Genomic DNA, 14,551 nt, shown 5'->3' with positions numbered 1-14,551 from the left:
AGTCGAAGATGGGCAAAATCGGCCCACTGCCACGCCCACAAAATGGCGGAAACCGAAAACCTATAAAATGTTATAACTAAGCCATAAATAAAGATATTAAAGTGAAATTTGGCACAAAGGATCGCATTAGGGAGTGGCATATTTAGACGTAATTTTTTTTGGAAAAGTGGGAGTGGCCCCGCCCTCCTACTAAGTTTTTTGTACATATCTCGGAAACTACTATAGCTATGTCAACCAAACTCTACAGAGTCGTTTCCTTCAGGTATTTCCATATACAGTTCAAAAAAGGAAGAAATCGGATAATAACCACGCCCACCTCCCATACAAAGGTTATGTTGAAAATCACTAAAAGTGCGTTAACCGACTAACAAAAAACGTCAGAAACACTAAATTTTACGGAAGAAATTGCAGAAGGAAGCTGCACCCAGGCTTTTTTGAAAAATTGAAAATGGGCGTGGCCTCGCCCACTTATGGACCAAAAACCATATCTCAGGAACTACTATACCGATTTCAATGAAATTCGGTATATAATATTTTCTTAACACCCTGATAACATGTACGAAATATGGGTGAAATCGGTTCACAACCACGCCTTATTCCAATATAACGCTATTTTGAATTCCATCTGATGCCTTCTCTGCATAATATACCCATTAGGAACCAATGATGATAGCGGATAATGAAAACTCGATTATCACTTTATCATGCGAGAGTATAAAATGTTCGGTGACACCCGAACTTAGCTCTTCCTTACTTGTTCTAACAAATCTTATACTTATTTGTCGGTCAGTGTATGAATTATAAAGAGTATATGTATACATAAAATTTCTTAGATTCCGATCCTCTGGTTGACGTTTTACATCTTAAGGTATTTCCCTGGCTTTAATTCTTGCCAATTGCAAGAGGATAAAGTGTTCAGTTGCACCTGAACTTAACCCTTTCCTACTTGTTAATTCAGTACTTTAAGTTCGATTGAGAATAAGAGAAGGTTCTTATGAATTGAAGCCGCGTTTAAAATGATTTTGCGTCAGAAATGCTGCTTGAACGTTACAAAAGGAAGTCGTTTTACTTTGACTTGTGACTGCTGATGAAGAATGGATCTATTGCGATAACCCTAATTCCAAAAAATCATATAGACAATGTGGGTTGATTCATTTCCGACCACCAGGCGGTGCGGTTCATTTAGAATGGTATCCATAAATTGGCAGAAAGATGGGAAATACTATGTATTGCTTTAGATGAGCAATACTCCTAACAATAGTATTGTACATGTTTTTTTTTTTCTTTTCAATAAACGATCAAATAAAAAAAATAAAAAATATAGTTATAGTTAGGTTCAATATTTAACGGTGTTTTCAATAAGGGATAACAATAAAATTCTTCATTCTTGTGATCTCTCGATTTATTTTGCATGGCCAGCACGGTCACGCTTGCAGAAGTCCAGACGCTGAACCCAATTTTCGACGGTTTTCAAGCATAAATCGGCCGATACTGTTGCAATTTCACTAGGTTTATCAATCATCACTGGCTTGTTGGCATAGAGCGTAGACTTGACGTATGGAAATAGTCTAACGGCGTCAAATTACAAGACCGAAGTAGCAAATTGACTGGGCCAATCCGTGAGATAAAAAGTTCATGTGACATTTGCTGTGTGGCTAGTGGCATCGTCTGGTTAGAACTACATATTGTCCCAAGTCCATATCATCCAATTCGGACCAACAATACTCGATTCGCATTCACAATAATGTGACGGTTTTGATCATCACGGAAGAAGTACTGCCCAATGACGCCGACGGGCCATAAACCCCACCAAACCGTAATATTTCGGGATGCAATGGTGATTCATGGAGTACGTGTGGATTGCTGCTTGTCAAAAAACGCATATTTTGCTTATTGACGAAGCTATTCAGCCAGAAATGAGATTTTGTGAGACGGAGTTGCGTACAGCATCAAATAAATTGTATAATATTAATTAAAATATCAAGTTTAATAGCAAATCAAGCATTTGCATTATTCATGTACAGATGTCTATGTGCATGTAAAGTGTCTTGTTTTTGATTCTTTCTTGTCTCGTACGACACACCTGCCTCACAGTTTTAAGAACGCACTTAAATGTTTGCTCGTTAATAATAATAGCATCGCTCAATAGGAATTGGAATACATTAAAATGAACTCAGTTTTTTTCATTGCTGAAAATGAATTGCAAAGCAGTTAGCGGGCATCGTATACGAGTATACACATACATATGTACAAGTATGTGTATGTAAATTGCAATATGCAAGTATAATAGCTTACAAAGACAATCGTTAGCTATGTTTCTACATGCTACATTAAGTATGAGCGATTGTATGTGCGTGTGAGCGGAGCTATAATCTTTTACAGCCGATCAAATTGAACTATTACTCGGCGCATGTATTGCAGCTGATTGCATAAAAGTCATTGGATTGCATTGCATTTATCAGGCTATGATGTCAGCTCTTTGCCGAAATTGCATTAAATTTGCACCACGCACTACGCCCGGGGCAAATGTGGCAGCAACGATGGCGGCAATTGTTGCAATGCGCTGGAAATGCAGTAGTTGCCACCATCGCTCCTTTAGTGCAACATACCGCCAGACTTCTTCATTCATGCACCGTGATCTCTGAGTGTGGTTGACGGCAGTCGCCGGCGACGTTAAAGTTGCCGCCCATTAGGGTGTGTCAAAGCTCATTATAAAGGAGTGCACCGTGTTTGTTGCAATAATCGCTGTCTATGCAACAAATTTAATAAAAACTAATTTGACTAGTAGCAGTACAACACTTATAAAACGTGTAGTGTTCACACATAAAACTTCGGGCAAGAGGTCAATTATGTTGGCTCCTTGAGTGGGCTTAATACGAGGTACATTTGACTAATATTTTATATAGAACCTGAAAGCACTTGAAATACTTATTTAGGTTTTTTGGGCTCCTAATGAATTCAAATTGAATGTCCTGGTCTATAACCTTTTATTGCGGTCTGTTTGCCTCCGCAGAGTAATTTATCAGCTCAACCTCACCTGAAATTTATTCAATTATATACTGAAACTGAAAAACGGGTGAAAACATTTTATTTGCATGATAAAGTGCTAATCGAGATTTCATTATCCGTCATTTACATATTTTTCAAATACCGTATTTTTTGTAAAGTTTTATTCCGCTATCATCATTGGTTCCTAATGTACTATATATTATACAGAGAAGGCATCAGATGGAATTCAAAATAGCGTTATATTGGAAGAAGGTTGTTGTGTGGTTGTGAACCGATTTCACCGTAAAATTTAGTGTTTCTGACGTTTTTGTTAGTCCGTTAACGCACTTTTAGTGATTTTCAACATAACCTTTGTATGGGAGGTGGGCGTGGTTATTATCCGATTTCTCCCATTTTTGAACTGTATATGGAAATGCCTGAAGAAAAGGACTCTGTAGAGTTTGGTTGACATAGCTATAATAGTTTCCGAGATATGTACAAAAAACTTAGTAGGGGGTGGGGCCACGCCCACTTTTCCAAAAAAATTACGTCCAAATATGCCCCTCCCTAATGCGATCTTTTGTGCCAAATTTTACTTTAATATCTTTATTTATGGCTTAGTTATGACACTTTATAGGTTTTCGGTTTCCGCCATTTTGTGGGCGTGGCAGTAGGCCGATTTTGCCCATCTTTGTACCAAGATTCATCATGATATCTCAATTTTTACTCAAGTTACAGCTTGCACGGACGGACGGACGGACAGACGGACGGACGGACAGACAGACATCCGGATTTCGACTCTACTCGTCACCCTGATCACTTTGGTATATATAACCCTATATCTGACTCTTTTAGTTTTAGGACTTACAAACAACCGTTATGTGAACAAAACTATAATACTCTCCGTGGATTTAGGGAAAACCCTGGTTCTTTCGCAGCCCAATGTCCTTTAAGATGGTGTATGAAAAATGTCTTTTTTCATCCGATTAAAGGTGGGCGTTGCCTTGGATAATGTTCCAGCACCTCATCATACTTCGCGTACGAACTGCATTTCGCTGAATCCACTTTTTGATGAGCCCTACAATGTATTTCCTAAAGGATGACCTTTGTGGTCTGTCCACCATTAACATTACCCAAAGGTAACTGAAATTGTGTTTATTTGGTCATTTACTTTTGTCAGGTGATGTTTTATTGGCTTTCGTGTTGCAATCGTGGTCCATCTGTTGCTCATACAAATATTATGTGTTTGGCAGAATACTCTTAATCCTTTGTGGGACCTTCTACATACTTATGTAAATCATGTGTTAATGGCATACAATAATATTAGAAGTCAAACCAATTCTGCGGAGCTATGGACTGCTGCATAACGTCTGACCTGGAAGTTACTCAATCCACCACCAATCGAAATTACATAGAAATGCTCGGCAGTGAAAATAGCTGCAAGATTGGCGATATTAGAGGAATTTTTCACAAGAACGTTCGAGCATTACTCGATAAGCAGAATATTCGTGGTTAAAATATACCAAACATCCACCTACTTTATCTGGGTGAGAAGGTTTCAAAAAAATGATATGGGCGCCGGAACTATTGCGCAGAGCTAGTACTCAGGCGACCCTTCACGCTTCCCATATGCAGTATTTTCGAGGTTTAAGTCTTTATGGTTAGAAAAGCTGCTGAGAAAGCTAACAACGCAGCAAACTACATACATAACGTTAATATATACGTCATTAGCCAAGCGGCAATTAATGCAATAATCTCCTATCGGTTTATGACAGAGAATGTCCTTAGAAGCAGGGAGTAGGTGTGGTAGCTTCCGAGAAGCGGTACACTGGGTTTTAGACTATATGGCATTCCGGGAAACTAAATAGCTGATGAGATTGCCAAATGTTCCATCCATCTAGCTATTGCTGGAAATACGCAACTCGCTAAATATGATACACAATGAAATTTCTGAAAGGGCTGCCTGACCGATTGGGGTGCGTTGGAATGCTTTAAAAGCATGAAGCATCAGCAAAAAGGGCTCCAAACGGCTTGAAAAGACATGCGATTCAATAAGCCATTAGAAACGATAACAAATGCAAAAAGGGCACAGAAGTAAACATGAGATAGACGCTTGAGTACCTCTCTGCTTCTGTCCAGCCTGATCTTGAATTCGTCTGAGATATTTATCAGCTGAGTAGTTCCAGGAACTAGATCAAGTATGAGAAGTAGTTATGACGACTCTTTTGAACTCCGGAAAAAGCATAAACTTCAGCTCGAACTGAACTCTCATCCAGCATTGCAAAGGTCCAGCAGATCTATGTAAGGCGTTACAAAGGATCGGTGGGTCTATGTATGGCTTGGCAGCCAGCCAGTATTATCTAACCCTCTTATTTGTTATCGTTGCAAATTCCAACCGTAAGCATTCGATAGATACTTTCACAACGTTTTTGAGGAATGTGATTAACTTTGTGTAACTTTGCTCTCACCTTTATAAGAAATCTATTCCAATATTGATGACGTCTTCTTCATTACAACTACCGCTGCCCATTTTACAATGAAAATGGAAATCGTAGCTCGTTTTCAGACAGATTACATTCTACTGTATGTAAAAATGTTTTCCAGTTACTAACGCTGTATTGCAAGGTGATCTTAGGCTTCCGTGTCAACGTTTAAAGATACAATTTGATGAATAATAAGTCTTTAAGCTTCAAAATTCTGTAACTTCTTGTAAATTTTTACCCAAATCTTCCTTCGTACAACTCTCGAGCTAAATATTTCAATTTTGAGCTAATCTTAAAATAACTGTCATATTGATTTTAGTCAAATAGAATGAGACTGGATGAATACATTTTTTCAAACAGTTGGGAAGCCATTTATAGAAAACAAGAATTATTTTTTAGTTCCCAGAAACGTATTTGTTCCTCAAACTTTTCCATTTAAACCACGAACGTTCAAGGAGCGGCGTTCATCATCATGTGTGGTGCACTAAGGTCCACTCTTACCATAACACTTAATGCTAGTTTGCATATAGTGCTTATAGATATCGTCGGAAAGTGTATGACCGCGAATCTGGATTTCCTTCTTTCCACGCTTTATTTTCATATCGAATTTTTTGGAGCATGTAGTCGCCAAACCTAACTCTGATGGCTTTTTCTCCGCCCACATACCTGCTATAGCGTTGTTGCTGGGTCGAAACCGTTGAAGGAGAGGGACAGTGAGTCTCTTTATGAATGCTACCCTTTCTGATAACAAGCCGGCGATTTTAACCTTGAACTCACAAACCGTTCAGAGCTGGTTAAAAATGCCTAACCTCGTTATCAATGGCAGCGAGTCACAGATCAGAGCTGGCAAGAAAGGCACCCTAGCCCCGCTGTTACTAGAATAGGAACGGATCGGGGCACCTCTTTTCGTGTGTGTCCTACTAGTGGATAGCTTTTGACCTAAATTCGACCTGGTAATGTTCTACCTAAGTTCGATCGTAAGGGAACGTGAGTTCTTTGCCCTCAACAACGCTAACCTCTCCCGAGTGATGTTCTAACATGCTAGTGTCTTATCGGAGTCCACGCAGTCAAGTTTTGAAAATCTTACCGGAAGCTAGCTGCAGAAGCTGTATAGAGGAAGACGAGGTGGAAACATCCCAGCACTTGCTTCTTGATTTTCCAGCGTTTGCGAAAAGAGATATCCCATTGAGCTGGAGGGAATAGAAATTAAACGCCTTAGTCAATTTTTTAGCGGCCCCAAGACTCTTTGTTGACTTCAAAGATCAAATACAAGAGTTATGTTTTCATGGCTTCACAAAGAACCATGTAGAGGAGTCCAAAAAGTCAAAGCGTGATCTCTGCATCAGTTATCGAACCTAACCTACCCTAACAGACCATTAACAGCATTAAATTTATGATTTCGTTTTGTACAAGTCATAAAACAAATAGGAGGTTTATGAAAAGTCCCAGCCATAATCCGTTGAAGGTGTCCGGAACTTTAAGTGTCACATCCTTAGAGGGAGTACTCAAGTTTGGTTTTATATTTTCGAGTACGTTGAAATTTATCCCTTAGGTAAGTAGAAAGGTATTGTTGTATAATTGATTTAGATATATGTACTGGAGTAACACAGAATAACATAACAGTTCAGTGGTCATTAAGTGTTAGTTCACGTTTTGTCATTTAATCGTGAATTGTTTTATTTACAGGGAATTAAAAAATTCATCTCGGCTAAAAAATGGAATTAAGTCGTGAACATTTTCGTGCGATCATTTTTAACAACTTTCGACGTGGATTATCACGACAAGAGTGCATCGATGAACTAAAATCTTTGTATGGCTATGAAGCACCATCCTATAGCACTGTGAAAAACTGCTACAACGAATTCAATCGTGGCCGACGCTCGCTCAAAGACGAATTCCGTGAAGGTCGTCCTAAAACAGCCGTTGTGCCAGAAAACATCGATGCCGTACGTGAAGATTCATGCCTATGCATTTCTCCCACCAGCATACATTCGATATTGCATGAACACCTGGCCGTAAAAAAGGTTTGTTCTCGTTGGATCCCGCACAATTTGACAATCGCTCAAAAAAAGGCTCGTGTGGATTGGTGTAAAGAAATGCGGAAAAAATACGATCGCGGTGCTTCAAAAGACGTTTATAAGATCGTCACAGGTGACGAATCATGCATCTATGCGTATGAGCCCGAAACCAAACAGTTATCGCCAAAAAAATAAAAATAAGAAAAATAAAATAAAAAAAAAACATTTTCGTTGATAAATATGCCTATTTACATTATTAGGCCAGAAATATATATAGCAACCTACGTACTTTCGAGTAACAAACAACAATACTATTTGCGGTCCTTTCACTGATTTAAGGCGCACACAGCAACGCACAAACAAAAGCTTACAAAATCGTTGAAATCGAACATTATTGATTACACGAAAAATCGATCACATGAGTCATATTTCTACAAAAATTTTACTTATACTTTTAATGCAGCCAATCTGTTGGCAATTCTCACTTGAGGACCGGTTAATTGCCTAGCTACACAAACCTCTTTTTTGAGCGCCAGTGGTCGCTTCTTGGTGTAGCTGGTTCAAAAAGTCGCCTGCAACCTGTCGCTGTGGACAAAGAGGAACATTATGAAATTGAAAAATAACAGCCCGTGTTTTCCATGTCACAACAGCAACAACATTGAAGGAGTCAGCCATTACTCCCGGCTGCCACTGTTAGGCGCAATGCTATCAAATACCGTAGGCTGTGCGCCGACGACTGGGGCAGAATGACAGTGAGCCGAAATGACGCCGACGACAGGCCGTTGCCTCACATGTGGCTCAACCCCGGCCACTGTGTCACACTGTTTTCACAACACTAATGGTAAGGAAATACATATATGTATGTCTGTGTATATCTGCCAGGCATGTCAGGCTGTTGTGGTCCACTTTGACTTGCAAAAAAAAAAGTAAAAGTGCTTGTCGTCCGTCCACATCCAGCGTCAGCTTCAACAGCGGCATAGGCTTTAATTTCGACTCAGATATGCGTTCGCTGTATGCCGCTCAATTGCTGCAACACTGCAGCTGCCACTCCGTTTCCCGCCCAATTTAAATGTGTTTAGCGACTAGACGGCAGAGTTGAGTTTTGGTGTATTTCCATTGAAAAATTAGATTTGTTTGAACGGTATAAAAGCGTTTGCTCGACGCTACCACCGAATCAAACTGTCTTTCGCGTTCTTAAGCTACGATCCGTTTTGTGCGCACGTTGCCATCGAATTTGCTCGTCGAGAAATCGCAAATAAAACATTTTAAATCAGCAAACATGTTCAAATACGTGAGTACTCGCCGCGAGTTCAGACATCATCGGAATATTGTGTCTATTTGAAAATGTGTGAAATCTACATAAATCCATGTGTGTTTGTTCTTTTCGACATCCTTTACAGGTTGTCATTGTCGCTCTGGCTTTGGTCGGTAGTGCCGTAGCTGCGCCAGGATACTTGAGTGGCGCGCATGGTGGCGCTCTTTTGGGTGGCTCTCTTTTGGGTGGCCTCCATTCTGGACCGGCCATTTCGTTGGCGCCCGCCGCTCCAGCCATTTCATATGGCCATGCTGCACTTGCTGCTCCATCAATTTCCTATGCCGCTCCGACCATTACCAAGATCGCTGCAGCTCCGGCCATCTCATTAGCTCCGGCTATTTCGCATGCACCAGCCATCTCGTATGCCGCTCCAGCAATAACAAAAATAGCGTCTGCACCTCTAATCTCGACCGCCTCAATCGCTGCTCCATCCTTGGGTTATGGTTTAGGTCATGGTATTGGCTTGGGTCATGGTATTGGCTTGGGAAGTGGTATTGGTTTGGGTCATGGCTGGTAAATCTGCACTGTTAACGAATGGAAGAAAGGCGAGAGGAAATGGATTTCCTGTGTTACTGCGAAGGGTCGTTTTGTAAATGTAAATATGTTATATAGATCGTTGTAATTTTCTTCTTTTCTTATTTCTTTGCTGAGAGACGCATTGAAATCGTTTGTGTATAAATTTCTGCCGCTGAAAATAAACAAAAAAATATTAAAATGCCTAGTGTATATATTAAAGATTTTTATTTTGCTAATAATTTGGAGAAATTGTCGTTAAGGGACATTGATTAGGTTATCACACGGCACTGAATGAGTGCTAAAATGTTCTTGATTACTAATATTTCTGCAATTATTTTTAACTCGGCAGTTTTGAAAACAACGACCTCGGAAAATTTTCATATGAACTGAAACTTAAAAAAAGCATTATATTAGTGAAAAAAATATTCTAACAATATAGATACGATAATTAAAATTGGTTAAAGTGAAATAAAAGCTAGACTAAAAAATTTATCAAATTTAGAATTTGTCACAATGATTGTAAAGTCAACTACGGTTTTAGAAAGAGATGAAAATAAAAGAATATCAGTTTATGGATTGGAGAATCTAATGGATTAAATGTTACTTAGAAGTCCTTCATTGAAGGCAAATATTCTCATAAAATGTAGAATTAATCTTATAGGATTTTGAGCAAACGCCTTACACAAACGAAGTCCTCCCAATAAATATTGCGACTTTTAAGTATTTCTTAATAAAGTTCACATAGCTGTTGATGTCATAAACGTTTGGCTCTATAAAATCATCAATAAAAGTACTTTCGCTCCGTGCGTCCGCAACAAAAAAGATTGATCCGATGGTTGAATTAGGAACTCACTTAATAGATTGCGACCATATGCTTTGAGTTCTCCACAAGTAAGGAAGAACTAAGTTCGGGTACAATCGAACAATTTATACTCTTGCAACTTGCAAGAATCAAAGCCAGGAGAATAACTTAAGAGGATCGGGATTTAAGCAACTTCATATACACATTTACCCTATATAACTAATACACTGACCGATAATTTTGGCATTATCATATACTGAACAAGTAAGGAATTTCTAAGATCGTGCGTCACCGAACATTTTAACTCTCGCATGATAAAGTGATAATCGAGATTTCATTATACGTCATTTATGTATATATTTTTCAAATACCGTATTTGTGTTAAGTTTTATTCCGCTATCATCATTGGTTCCTAATGTATATATTATATAGAGAAGGCAACAGATGGAATTCAAAATAGCGTTATATTGGAAGAAGGCGTGGTTGTGAACCGATTTCACCCATATTTCTTACATGTCATCAGGGTGTTAAGGAAATATTATATACCGAATTTCATTGAAATCGGTCTAGTAGTTCCTGAGATATGGTTTTTGGTCCATAAGTGGGCGACGCCACACCCGTTTGGTTGACATAGCTATAGTAGTTTCCGAGATATGTACAAAAAACTTAGTAGGGGGCGGGGCCACTCCCACTTTTCCAAAAAAATTACGTCCAAATATGCCCCTCCTTAATGCGATCCTTTGCGCCAAATTTGACTTTAATATCTTTATTTATGGCTTAGTTATGACACTTTATAGGTTTTCGGTTTTCGCCATTTTGTGGGCGTGGCAGTAGGCCGATTTTGCCCATCTTCGAACTTCACCTTCTTATGGAGCCAAGAAATACGTGTACCAAGTTTCACCATGATATCTCAATTTTTACTCAAGTTACAGTTACAGACATCCGGATTTCAACTCTACTCGTTCTGACTCTTTTAGTTTTAGGACTTACAAACAACCGTTATGGGAACAAAACTATAATACTCTCCTTAGCAACTTTGTTGCGAGAGTATAAAAATGTTTCCTGAATTTCATTAAGATCACCAATCACATGGAATAAAGTCTAGGACAAGTTTCGCCAAATTTTATGCATTTGAGGCACGGAGTTACACTGTTATCAGTTAAATATTGTGATAACTCACATATTGGCCGATGTATGTATGTAGCCACACGAAGTACTAAAATCGGTACACAGACATACCATTTTCAGGAAAATATTAACCCTAAAACTTCATTTATATATCTCACATATTGATCGATATTTGCAGTAAAAAGTCAGCTATACGGTGGGCGTGGTTGCAATCTGTTTTCGACCATTTTTACATTGTAACATAAGAATGTTGTATATCGAATATGGTAGAAAGCGGTCGAGCAGGTCCTGAGATATGTGAATAAACGTAAAAATGGGCTGTGCCACTCCCACCGTCAAATTTTTATAAGGGCTTCTTTAAAGCCCTCTTATACCAAATCGATGGTAAAATATATTGTTTATCTTGCTTTAATATATTTTCGGTAAAAAGTCAACAATACGCCCTGGGTTCATATATTCTATCTGGGAGCTTAAAGAGTTAAATTCGAGATTTGACAATTTGTAGACTTCAGCTGGCGTATCTCAAAAGTAGTATTCGTTCAAAGTTTTATTCGAATATAGTCTTTGGTTCTTGATTTGTATACCAGAAAAGGAAAAAATAAATAAAATAAAATCATATGGAATTTAAAATTGTGTTATATGGGAAGTATTCGAGGTTGAAGTCTGATTATGCCTATATTCACAATATAACATAGGATCGATAGGATAATGCTATACAGAATTAGGTTGAAATTGATACCGCCCTGGCTTTAGGTAAAAACCCATATCTCAGTACCTACTCTAACCTATTTCAAACAAATTTAATAGGTATTTATTCTCGGCTTTGATGCTTGATAGTTGCGGGAGTTTAAAAAGTTCGCTTACACACGAACTTGGCTCTTTTTTACTTGTATTAAATAATTATGTTAAATCTTTGGAATATGCGTGTTTATTTTAACAAAATCGTCAGAATAATTTTCAAAATTTATAAGTTTTTGTTGTTAAGGTAAAATAAGCTTAGGAAAATTAAGATTTACGTGAGGCGGTAAATTGTGTCGCGCAGCCTTGTCTTCAACCCATAGTTTTTCACGATTGCTGTCGAAGAGGAGCAGTTATCGCACACAGCATCCAAGCATTTTCTGATTTCTTCTAAAGTAATACTTATCGGATAGTCCTCGTATTAATGCTTAAGATTTAATTATGCTCTGAACAAGATGTAGTATGTTTGGCGAAGCTTTTAACACCCAACAGAAAACATACATAGGAGACCTTTTAAAGGGTAAGCGTGATTAGATGAGACGATTTATCCGTGTCCGTCTCACTGTCCATTTATATTTCTGTCTTCTGTATATACGCGTACTAGGCCCACAGTTTTTAAGATGTCGATTTGAAATTTAGTTAACGTCCTTTTTTCATCAAAAAGCTGTTCATTTGTTGGAACTTCCGGTAACGGAAAACTATAGCATATTCAAAGCTGCCATATACAATACGATTATTCGTCAAACTCAAGCCCTTAAATCGAAACATTTTTAATTTGACAAGGTATATTTAAGAAAAATGGCTCAAATTGTTAACTCATTGCAAAAATCTTCAAACATATTGTTTAGACCGGACTACTAGATCATGTAGCTGCCTAATAGGTAAACTGACAAAATCAAGATAAGGACTCTCTTAAACCTTTTTATGCTATAAAAAATTGAATTTTGTTATTCTAATTATCTTTCTGGCAGCCATTACAAAAGATTTCGTGATTCTAGAAGTACTTCATGTTATTGTGTATACATTTTTGCTGTCATCGATTCGCCGAAACTTGACCAGTTAATCGCCAAAATAACTGCCATAAATCAAATAACTGACACTGGCCACATATTGAAGAAGCGATTGAGAGTGAGAAGGAGACTATACGACGTTAATGAGACGTGGATATTCTCAGAGAGCGGATCTCAAACAAAACGAGCAAAGAGGTGGCCGGTGTTTAGCTTCACTTATGCCGAAAAAGCGGAGGGCTTTTTTTAATGTCTTGAGTAAGAATTAAAGCTGATAAAGAAAAATTTGTGGAGTTGTCATTTTTTCAATCGAATTAGTAAGCTTGAAATGTACTTTTTCTGTATGGAAACCGACATATATGTATGTATGTTGAAATATTTTTAAACAAGTGGCAATACAACTATTTTCTCAAGAAAATAAACGCTTTCAGTTCACATATAATTCTCACGTGACTTTGGGTGAATAATAATTCATATTTTATTTTGGTTTTTGGCATTTGACATTTGCATTACATAGACAAGTATTAATAGCAATCAATACAACAATAAATGTACACACACTAGAATATGCAATAAAGTGATAATTAAGTACAAACACATACAAGATTTTGCAGTCTTTTAAATTAGTGCTGCTCAGATTACAATATAAGTGTATAATAAATGAGGCTTGGCCACCAACGCCACGTCTTAACAGCATACATATATTTATATAGCATTAATGCGTACTACACAGTGAATACCCCTCAGGCAAACCAGCACAGTACCGTTAGTTTCGTTTACCTGCTTACTTAAATCACACAACAACATGCTACTTTGCATTTACCAGCCATGTCCATAGCCATAACCATGTCCTCCATAGTATCCATGCCCTCCGTAGTATCCATGACCACCATACAAGCCATGTCCCAAACCATAGCCATGTCCGTAGCCATAACCATGCCCGTAGCCATAGCCGTGTCCAATTGATATAGGCGCGGCGGCGATGGTCTTTGTCACAATTGGCGCCGCTATGGTTTTCGTGATGATGGGTGCGGCCTGAATTTTCGTAATCACCGGCGCTGCTGCGATCGTCTTGGTAATGATGGGTGCCGCATAGCCGTGATCATAGTGGCCATAACCACCATAACCACCATAGTGGCCATAGCCGCCGTAGCCGGCGTAGAGTCCATGTCCTCCATAGTGACCATAGTCGTGGCCCAAGCCATAGCCACCGAGAAATCCTGCAAGCGCATTGTGTGCACAAGCGAGCAGAGCCAAGCTGAGAACCAACTGTGGAACATTCAAATGGACGTCAAATGCAATGAGTTACTGTGCTTTTAAACAGGCTTGCATGTGGTAACTTACCGATTTGAACATGTTGCGTGTAGTAAGAGCTTCGAACGTGCGTGGGTTGATGATTTATTTAGTTAATGGATAGTGCACAGCAGGACACTGATAATTTCAGAAAAATATCGAATTTATTTAATTGCCTATTGAGCAACTGTATGATACTAGTACCAGTTTGCTTTGATCACTTCAGATCACTGTGATTCATCCGTTGACTGCTTAGCAGTTTT

General features: G+C 38.5%; 2 protein-coding genes across 2 annotated transcripts; one reads left to right on the top strand and one right to left on the bottom strand.

The window, feature by feature from the left end:
• Positions 1–8,684: 8,684 nt before the first annotated feature.
• Positions 8,685–9,530, top strand: LOC126762870 (cuticle protein 16.5). The gene is made up of 2 exons (XM_050479911.1): positions 8,685–8,780; positions 8,890–9,530. The coding sequence occupies exons 1-2, from the start codon at positions 8,769–8,771 to the stop codon at positions 9,319–9,321; spliced, it is 444 nt and encodes a 147-aa protein (XP_050335868.1). The 5' UTR covers positions 8,685–8,768; the 3' UTR covers positions 9,322–9,530.
• A 4,284-nt stretch (positions 9,531–13,814) lies between these two features.
• LOC126762871 (cuticle protein 64) lies at positions 13,815–14,351 on the bottom strand. The gene is made up of 2 exons (XM_050479912.1): positions 14,340–14,351; positions 13,815–14,264 (listed from the first exon to the last, which is right to left on the bottom strand). The coding sequence occupies exons 1-2, from the start codon at positions 14,349–14,351 to the stop codon at positions 13,815–13,817; spliced, it is 462 nt and encodes a 153-aa protein (XP_050335869.1).
• Positions 14,352–14,551: the final 200 nt, after the last annotated feature.

The sequence above is a fragment of the Bactrocera neohumeralis genome, chromosome 6 (assembly GCF_024586455.1).
Source record: "Bactrocera neohumeralis isolate Rockhampton chromosome 6, APGP_CSIRO_Bneo_wtdbg2-racon-allhic-juicebox.fasta_v2, whole genome shotgun sequence".
In the NCBI taxonomy this organism is placed as follows: domain Eukaryota; kingdom Metazoa; phylum Arthropoda; class Insecta; order Diptera; family Tephritidae; genus Bactrocera; species Bactrocera neohumeralis.
The sequence above is the reverse complement of the archived record's forward strand: the minus strand, read 5'-3'. Positions and strand labels throughout refer to the sequence as shown.